The sequence below is a fragment of the Esox lucius genome, chromosome 20 (assembly GCF_011004845.1).
Source record: "Esox lucius isolate fEsoLuc1 chromosome 20, fEsoLuc1.pri, whole genome shotgun sequence".
Classification (NCBI taxonomy): domain Eukaryota; kingdom Metazoa; phylum Chordata; class Actinopteri; order Esociformes; family Esocidae; genus Esox; species Esox lucius.
The window spans coordinates 40967351-40978126 of NC_047588.1; the positions used below are offsets into that span (position 1 = coordinate 40967351).

General features: G+C 40.2%; 1 protein-coding gene and 1 long non-coding RNA gene across 2 annotated transcripts; both read left to right on the forward strand.

Annotated features, from left to right (window-relative positions):
- The first annotated feature begins 11 nt into the window (after positions 1-11).
- Positions 12-6458, forward strand: LOC114829701 (high affinity immunoglobulin gamma Fc receptor I-like). Its single transcript, XM_034288894.1, has 6 exons — positions 12-117; positions 4412-4675; positions 4773-5069; positions 5156-5434; positions 5583-5828; positions 6349-6458. The coding sequence occupies exons 1-6, from the start codon at positions 12-14 to the stop codon at positions 6456-6458; spliced, it is 1302 nt and encodes a 433-aa protein (XP_034144785.1).
- A 696-nt stretch (positions 6459-7154) lies between these two features.
- LOC117593512 lies at positions 7155-9062 on the forward strand. Its single transcript, XR_004574933.1, has 3 exons — positions 7155-7231; positions 7347-7403; positions 7780-9062. It is a non-coding gene; the product is annotated as an uncharacterized LOC117593512 (long non-coding RNA).
- The last annotated feature ends 1714 nt before the right edge of the window (positions 9063-10776 follow it).

Here is a 10776-nt window from a genome sequence, read left to right on the forward strand (position 1 = left end):
CATCGCCGTTGATGGTGAGACAGCCAGGCTGCATCGTCAGAGCACACAGGTCACTGACCCTCTTATCAGAGGTCAGAGCCAACAACAGTGCCGTCTTCAGAGACTGCATCCTCAACGGTATTTGATCAATGGGTTGGAAATGCGCATCGCACAACACCTCCAGAACCAAACCCAAATCCCACTGTGGCAAGGTCTGCCGAGCCACCAGCCAGAGACGACGGGACCCGGCCAGAAACAGTTTCACCAAGGGATGACTAAACACAGACACTCCACTGAATCCTTCTAAATACAGACACTCCACTGAATCCTTCTAAATACAGACACTCCACTGAACCCTTCTAAATACAGACACTCCACTGAACCCTTCTAAATACAGACACTCCACTGAATCCTTCTAAATACAGACACTCCACTGAATCCTTCTAAATACAGACACTCCACTGAATCCTTCTAAATACAGACACTCCACTGAATCCTTCTAAATACAGACACTCCAATGAATCCTTCTAAATACAGACACTCCACTGAATCCTTCTAAATACAGACACTCCACTGAATCCTTCTAAATACAGACACTCCACTGAATCCTTCTAAACACAGACACTCCACTGAATCCTTCTAAATACAGACACTCCACTGAATCCTTCTAAATACAGACACTCCACTGAATCCTTCTAAATACAGACACTCCACTGAATCCTTCTAAATACAGACACTCCACTGAATCCTTCTAAATACAGACACTCCACTGAATCCTTCTAAATACAGACACTCCACTGAATCCTTTTAAATACAGACACTCCACTGAACCCTTCTAAATACAGACACTCCACTGAATCCTTCTAAATACAGACACTCCACTGAATCCTTCTAAACACAGACACTCCACTGAATCCTTCTAAATACAGACACTCCACTGAATCCTTCTACATACAGACACTCCACTGAATCCTTCTAAATACAGACACTCCACTGAATCCTTCTAAATACAGACACTCCACTGAATCCTTCTAAATACAGACACTCCACTGAATCCTTCAAAACACAGACACTCCACTGAATCCTTCTAAATACAGACACTCCACTGAATCCTTCTAAATACAGACACTCCACTGAATCCTTCTAAATACAGACACTCCACTGAACCCTTCTAAATACAGACACTCCACTGAATCCTTCTAAATACAGACACTCCACTGAATCCTTCTAAATACAGACACTCCACTGAATCCTTCTAAATACAGACACTCCACTGAATCCTTCTAAATACAGACACTCCACTGAATCCTTCTAAATACAGACACTCCACTGAATCCTTCTAAATACAGACACTCCACTGAATCCTTCTAAATACAGACACTCCACTGAATCCTTCTAAATACAGACACTCCACTGAATCCTTCTAAATACAGACACTCCACTGAATCCTTCTAAATACAGACACTCCACTGAATCCTTCTAAATACAGACACTCCACTGAATCCTTCTAAACACAGACACTCCACTGAATCCTTCTAAATACAGACACTCCACTGAATCCTTCTAAATACAGACACTCCACTGAATCCTTCTAAATACAGACACTCCACTGAATCCTTCTAAATACAGACACTCCACTGAACCCTTCATGACACATCGAGATCACACACGTGTACACCTTGAGTGTGCCGGGCGACCCCTACTAATCAAACGGACATTGCAGGAACGACAGGACACTGCCCACGTTACAACACAGGTGGTCAACCCCCACGTCCCCTAACCAGCGGGCAAAGATCCTCCAATGACCAGGGTAGATAATGGTCGCAACGACCTCCTCAGTCAGTCCCATCAACACATCCTGACCCCGCAGGGTCGCCGCAAATATCATTAAGCCACTCTGGGGAGATCTCAAACGTGCGATTCATGCAAGATGACCAAAGACTTTGCATGACCTGGAGGCATTTGCCAAGTCGAATGGGCAGCTATACTACCTGCAAGAAGGGCTTCATAGACAACTTTTACAAAAGACTGCACGCTGTCATTGATGCTAAATGAAGCAATACACATTGTTAAGAACAAAGTGTATGCAGACTTTTGAACTGGGATCAGTTCATTTGTTTTGTTTTATTATTGTGACATTCTGTTATGACCTACAGTTGAATGTGAATCCCATAACAAATAAAAGACGTGTTTTGGATGCTCACTCATGTTTTCTTTACAAATGGTTCATATATTACCAATTCTCCAAGGGTATGCAAACTGAATGATCATAATTTTAATATACTAAAGCACTGAATGCATAATGGATTAATGTGTTGCTTGTTTTCACAGCGAAACCCAAATCTATGCTGGCTCTGACTGTGAACGGTGAGTTAGATATGATTTTCTAAATTGACTCACAGAAAATCAGAATCAATTCCTTCATATACTGACATATATTCTGTAATGAAATGTCATAATTAACATGCAAATATAATGTAAATATACTATCCACTTATACCTGTTGACTGGTAACCTCCAAACTGTTAACTGTTTAACCAAATACCAACACATTACCAGACATTGGCCTGAATGAGCTCAGACATAGAGAACTGGAGATCACAGAGAATAACAAAATAATGCTCATTACATTAGCCAGCTCCTAACAGTCATCTAACTATATGATTTATTCACCACTCAGATCCATGTCCTACTATCCACTAGAAACAAACCTTTAGTTTGGATTATATTTTGGTATGTCTTGGGTACTTTAGGGATGATTAGTAAGACCCTAGAATGGTCTTCCTTACAAATAACTGAATAGAAAACAACAAACGGTACACCACAACCGACAGCACGTAGCAAGCAAGTTTATTTATATAGCACAATTCACACATCGAAGCAATTCAATGTGCTTTACAAAGAAAAATATATGAAAACAATAACATAAAAACAAATACTCAAATGATAAAAAAATACAATAAGAGAACATTAAAAGTGGGAAGCTATAAGGCTAAACAGTGTGGTTAAGTTTAAGTGCACAGTCATAGGCACGTGAGAGGAGAAATGTTTTTAACCTGGATTTAAAAATGTATATTTTTGGTGCACATCTAAGATCTTCAGGTAGTTCATTCAAGTTTTGTACAGCATAAGTACTAAACGCAGCTTCTCCATGTTTAGTTTGGACTCTGGGCTCAAGTAGTTGACCTGTGTTCATGGATCTAAGAGCCCTGCTCGGTTTATATTCTTTAAACATATCAGAAATGTATTCGGGACCTAAACCATTCAGAGATTTATAAACTAAAAGCACCACTTTGAAATCTATCCTGTAACTGACTGGAAGCTAATGCAAAGATTTAAGAACCGGAGTGATGTGCTCTGTTCTCTTGGTCCTGGTTAACATTCTAGCAGCAGCATTCTGAATGAGCTGCAGTTTTACAGTCTTTTTCGGGAGTCCAGTTAAGAGGAGATTACAGTAGTCAACCCTACTAGAGATAAAAGCATGGATGAGCTTCTCTTGGTCTTTTTGGAACACCAAGCCTTTGATTCTGGCTATATTTTTGTGTTAATAGAATGCTGTTTTGGTGACTGCTTTGATAAGACTGTTAAATGTGAGATCTGAGTCAATCAAAACACCAAGATTACGCACTTGATCCCTGGTTTTCAGGGCCCTTTATTAATATTAATCTCAGCACAACCACAACTGGCGCAAACAAATGAACCACAACTGGCGCAAACAAAGGACCCACAAAGTAAAGGCTCAACAGGGCAACTTAAATAGGGTCCCCAATTAGAGGCAACACATCACAGCTGCCTCTAATTGGGGACAATCAAAAACAGCAGCGCAGAGATGCCTAGAAGCACCTCTCCGGTCAGGTCCTGACTGTGACCTCCAGGGCGATTAGAGATGCCTAGAGGCCCCCAGCCAGGATCTGACAGACCCACTAACATTTTATATATTAAATGATCACCACCCAACTGTATGTCATTGACTGTGAAGGTTTGTATATTTATTTGTCCATATAGGGGTTAATGTGTAAATGTACTGTAGGTGATTCATACTTTGATTCTGATATTTCCAGGACACAAAGTCCGTTCAGACAAAGAGGACGTATTAACAGGTGACAGAGTGACACTGACCTGCACTGTAGAGTCCTCTGGGTGGAGGTTTTACTGGTACAGAGACAGACCAGACTCTCCACCAGTAACCATCACTGAATCCACCTACACATTTAACCCTGTCAGTGTCTCTGATGGAGGACAGTACTGGTGTAGAGGAGGGAGAGGAGAACCTCCCTACTACACCCTGATCAGTGACCCAGTCAGGATTACAGTTACTGGTGAGTCTAACACCTTGTATTATTGGTTGTTGTGTTATATGGACATTCAGTAATCTGGGGTACAATGTATTGTCTGATTAGTGGACTTAGTTGTCTGTGTCGTGTCTCTGTAGAGAGACCAGTAGCTGTTCTGACCATCCAACCCAACTGGACCCAGATATTCATTGGAGAGACGGTCACTCTCAGATGTGTCCTACTGGGGGGAGGAGACACTGACTGGCAGTATGAGTGGTTTCACTATCAGAACATTATTCAGACAGAACCTGAATTCAGAATCGGTCCTGTCAAAACATCCCATAATGGGTCATATAGATGTAGGGGTGTAAAGGGAAGAAAGACCTCCAATCACAGTGATGTTGTACAACTGACTGTATCTGGTAAGTCCACAGTATTTAATCATGTTAACCTCTCTACACTTAACTAGAATACTTTCTAAGACCAACAGTTTACAACATGTCCTCTGTCTAATCCCAGTCAAACCCAAGCCTGTCCTGAGTGTCTCTCCTCAGTGGTTGAACCCTGGAGACTCAGTGACTCTTAGATGTCAAGTTAAAGAGACGTCTACAGACTGGAGGTTCTTCTGGTACAGGAATGTTCCTTCAGATCGGTCCTACACTTTAGAGCCCCTATCTGATGATGGGACTACTGAAGTATATTACACTCTGAGTCCTGCTGGTCGTATTCACACAGGAGGATATGTGTGTAGAGCTGGAAGAGGAGACCCCTTCTATTACACAGACTACAGTGAACCTCAGTTTCTCTGGTCAGGAGGTCAGTAACTACATCAACATTGTGTTGAACAATCAACAATTTTAAACCTTTGTATAAATAACTACTGGTTTGACTCCTTGTTTTAGACCTGCAGTCTACTGTCTCTCTGACAGTAAATCCTAACAGAACTCAGCATTTTACAAGGACATCTGTCTCACTAAGCTGTGAGGAGAAAGGAAACTCTACTGGATGGAGACTGATGAGATACACAGACAGAGGAACAGAGTCAGGGTGTGTTTCATACATGGGAACAATACAAGGGTCCACATGTAACATCAGAAACACTCTGATTCAGGACAGTGGAGTGTACTGGTGTGAGTCTGGATCAGGAGAGAACAGTAATGCTGTCAACATCACAGTGAATGGTAGGTGCATTGGACAAAACACACAATAAAAAAACATGGATGATAACATTTTAAATTCTGTAACTGAGTGACTGCTTGTGACTGCTTTTCCAAGGTGATTTGGTTCATTTATTTAGTTTATTGTAATTATATATATTATGTTCCACAGGTGGCAATGTGATCCTGGAGAGTCCTGTCCATCCAGTGACTGAAGGAGACACAGTGACTCTAGTCTGTAAACACAGAACAACCATATCAAACATTATTAAAGCTGATTTCTACAAAGATGGAGTTCTGATCAGGAATGAGACCACAGGAGAGATGACCATCCCTGTAGTATCAAAGTCAGATGAAAGCTTTTATAAATGTAAATCTAATGAAGGAGAATCACCTGGAAGCTGGGTGACAGTGAGAGGTGAGAAAACTGTTATCATCACAGTACCTTTACATCTGGATGTCAGTGATGTGGGAAATATTAGAAAGGTCATGAAGGTTGTCTGATATCCAATCATTTGTATTCTGTCCATCTCCAGTACTATAGATATACTTTCTAATCTAATTAGAACTCTGAGTCTGAGTCTTTTCCCTCCAGTTACTGGATCCTCTACATCAGTCCTAATAGGAGTCCTTGTGGGTCTGGTTGTTGCTTGTTTTCTCCTGGTCCTTTTATGTCAATATAAGAAAAGCAAAGGTGAGTCCTTCACTGTTTGGTCTTTTTGTATGTTGGAGACAATTTTCAATTTTAATGGTTGTAGAGATAAAGGGCACAAAATAGTATAAAACAGAACAAAAATGATATAAATGATTTAATAGCGGCATTTCTTGTTCCAGGTTCCTGTTGTAATAGAACATCCTTGTGAGTAAACCTGTCTGTCAACTGTTGATTGATACTGTATCTATTGTCTATGTTTTTATGAATGTCTCTCTCCCTGTAGATCTCCCCAGATCACCAACCAGGATCCTTACCAGGATCTACTGCAGCATGGCCAGTCCCTCAGACCAGATCTCTGTCATTCTCTATCTGAAACCTCATACACTGATTTAACAACATTCACTGTTCACAACCACATGTTACCTAGTATGAAATCTATGTCCCCTGATAAGCAGAGGATGACCGTTTTCCAATGTCTTCTTCAACCAACAGGTGGCGCTAACATCTATGACACAATAAGTCCATCAGACCACAATGATAGAGGTATACTGTAATGTTGCTGTACCAGTGTGTTGGAGCCCATAATATACACTATTTCTGTTGTAACCTACAATATTCAGATGTTTTTTGGTAAGAATGTGTGGCAACCTACAATTAACCTAATAAAGTGTCTGTCTATTTTGTCAGTTGCTATAGTGAAGTGTGACCAAGTGAAAGTGTCTGTATGTCTGTAAGCTTTAAATTTTTTGTTTGTTTGTTCTGTCAGTTGCTGCTGTACAGTGTGACTAAGGTAAATGTTCTGTATGTTCTGTGTCAGTTGTTGCTGGTGCTTCTTCTGGGACAGGTGATGTGACATATGCCCTGATTCAACTCAACCAGCTGAAAAAGAAACGAAAAGGTGACTCAGGAAAACCATCTGATCCAACAGAAAATCCAGTCTATTCTGAAGTGCAGACAGAGAAAGGTACTGGTCAGACCCATTAAAATGTTAACAGTTAAATCAAAATGTGAGACTTTGGTGATTTGGACCACAAGGATGAATATAAATGAACATATTTGTTAATTTGTTGATGGGACATGACCATTGTCAGCAGCATCTGGACCTGTTGATGTGACCTATGCAAAGATTGACCTCAATAAGAAGACCAAGAACAAGAAGAAGAGAGGTAAGAATTTATATCCCTGTATGATAACCTCTCCTTGACCCCATGTTGAATGTTATATGTTATTATGTATGTAACTGTAGAGATACAAACACTGTCTCCTCATCACCTACTACAGGATCAACTCCTCCACCAGAGACAGAACCAGTTTATTCTGAAGTAAAGCCATGAACAGGTACTGAAACACTGAAACACATCTATTGAAATGGTATGGAAGCAATGCTGTGGTTATGTTTCAGTACTTTAGGTTTAAATACACTCCTAGAAAATAATGGGTTCAAACGTGTTGTCCTTATAGGAGAACCTTCTTGGATTCCAGGTTGTACCCTTTTGGTTTGATACAAAATCCTTGTAAAACATTATGTGGCAAAGGTTCTACTTGGAACAAAGCAGGGTTCTACCTAATACCAAAAAGGGTTCTACCTGGAACCACAGCAACCAAGGTTTCATCAAAGAGTTCTTCTTTGAGGACAGCTGATCAACCCTTTAAGGTTCTAAATAGCAAAAACATTCTAAGAGTGTTTGTTTTCATCAACTCCAAAATGTTGCAGGTCCTTGAGAGAGATGACAGGTACAATCAGATTAGAAGCAGGAGCCACCTGGGAACATTGATGTTTATACCCACTCTCCATGTAGACCACAGCATTTACAGAAGACATGATGTTTATACCCACTCTCCATGTAGACCACAGCATGTACAGAAGACATGATGTTTATACCCACTCTCCATGTAGACCACAGCATGTACAGAAGACATGATGTTTATACCCACTCTCCATGTAGACCACAGCATGTACAGAAGACATGATGTTTATACCCACTCTCCATGTAGACCACAGCATGTACAGAAGACATGATGTTTACACCCACTCTCCATGTAGACCACAGCATGTACAGAATACATTATGTTTACACCCACTCTCTATGTAGACCACAGCATGTACAGAAGACATGATGTTTATACCCACTCTCCATGTAGACCACAGCATGTACAGAAGACATTATGTTTATATCCACTCTCCCTGTAGACCACAGTTGTATAGAAGAGTAAACATGATGTTTATACCCACTCTCCATGTAGACCACAGCATGTACAGAAGAGTAAACATGATGATTACACCCACTCTCCATCTAGATCACAGCATGTACAGAAGAGTGAACATGATGTTTATACCCCTCTTTCATGTAGACCACAGCCTGTACAGAAGGGTAAATATAATGTTTATACCCACTCTCCATGTAGACCACAGCATGTACATAAGAGTAAGCATGATATTTACACCCACTGTCCATGTAGACCACAGCATGTAGAGAAGTGTACTCACACACACACACACTCACATAAGCACAAACACCAAGACACATGGGAGACTGGTCAAAAAACCTTTGGAGCGATTCTTCCAGTTTTACTATGTAAATATTTTCATTATTTTTAACTTCAGTGACTTGTAATATCTTAGATATTTTGGTTTCTTCGTGTGATTCAATAAAACATTTTCAAAAGCTTTTCCACAAAATTAATATCTATGATGAAGTAACTTTGCTGTACATTTGCAATGTCTTTGCTGTATGGTCATTGCATTATATAATGTTTTTTTAATGTTCTGCAAATTGTCCTCACTGATGGTTTCACACATTTAATGAGGGGTAATTACTTGCGTAGTAGGAACAGTGAAAGATGGTCAGACTGTCCCAGGTTGGGGAGGGGAATTGCTTTGTAAACTTCTGGAATGTTTGTTTTCACATGGTTTAGTGTATTGTCTCCTCTGGTGGGACAGAAGACATTTTGGTGGAATTTGGGAAAAACAGATTTCACATTGAAATGATTGATATCCAGCGCTTGACATTAACTTTTTTACTCACCAGCCACTGTGGCTAGTGGTTTTCCTAAGTTACTAGCCACTCACCATTTTCACTTGCCACCATTTTGTTGTCTGGAAATTACGTTTCATATGATTAAAGTTGACTATGATGTGCTACATGTCTTCTTCATGCTGTCGGTCACTGGCGCACAAGACAATAGGCCTAACACAAATGGACCAGAATCAAACACTCTATGCAGGTACTCCTGGGAGTTGTAGGAATGTAGCTCATATCGTCACTCACATTGCAGTGAGTTTATTATTTCCTATCTTATGAGAAGACTAAAATAAAAAGTGTGTGTGTGTGTATACTGGACGCCCCTTGGTGAAATACTTTATATAATATGTGGCTACACACTTAAAAAAGACATTTGAGCAGCTAATGCACACTACATTGTCCTCCCTAACAGCAACCAAAATATATAAGCAACATATTTATTCTTAAAATAGGCCTATAAACATGTTATTAAAAAGCAAAATGAAATCACTCATCAGGCGGGTAAAAGCATTATAATTAACCGCAGTCAATATTATTGTCTATTTCGTTATGCTATGTTCTTGTTAATATAGACGTGCATAAAAAACGAAACAGAGCTGCATATATTACAACCTTGTCACGTCATTTTTCCCAATTGCCTAGAGGTCACATAGTTTGTCTCCCTCTCTCGACTTCCTTCAGCTGCACTAGGCTCTGCTGCTGTCGCTGATCCATTGTCTTCATGTTCATATATTTATATTGTTAGTGTCTTAAATATGTTAATTGTATGTTTTTTACACTGTATATTGCATACAGCCTAATGTTTTTTGGGGACAGTACAGTACCCTAATCTGATGGTCTTTTCACTAGTCATCTTTGTTTGTCTCGTGATTTGTCTTTAAATAAATCTGTAATTTTAGGCTACTAGAAGTCACCTGAAATGTTACAAAAAGGTTATGCAGATTGGATGTAGTTTGATGTTATTACGTTTTCATGAAATATTTTTACATACTTGGGTGAAAAAAACAAACAAGGATCCACTTGTTTTTCTGTCTTTACTCATCTCCGTGATGTCAGTATCTGTGTGGTATGCAAGGTTGACAGATTTAATAGTCAGTAAACTGCAGGCATTTTATTTATGAGCGCAAAATGGTTTTACCATGGCCACACACAGAGGCGGTGCAAGATTTTGGGAAGGCTGTAGCCTTTGAGTTTTGAATGCTTGAAAAACCCTGTGTATAGATATATGGAATTTTACCCGCCAAAGTGGCTAGTATGTGACTGCGGTACACGCAGTTGATATCCCCTGTTGATATCCCCTGTTGATATCCCCTGTTGATATCCCCTGTTGATATCCCCTGTTGATATCCCCTGTTGATATCCCCTGTTGATATCCCCTGTTGATATCCCCTGTTGATATCCCCTGTTGATATCCCCTGTTGATATCCCCTGTTGATATCCCCTGTTGATATCCCCTGTTGATATCCCCTGTTGATATCCCCTGTTGATATCCCCTGCAATCACAAAAACACCATCTGGGTGTTCTGTCTGCTGTTTGCTAATGGCAGCCCGTTCTTTCATTGTTAGTTTAGCACTGGCATCCGGGTCTATATAGACTACAATAACAACAAACAACAATAGAACAACAAACTCCTGAGGCAGGTAAAAAGGCCTGCATCCAATCATCAGGTACTCCAGATTGGTTGAGC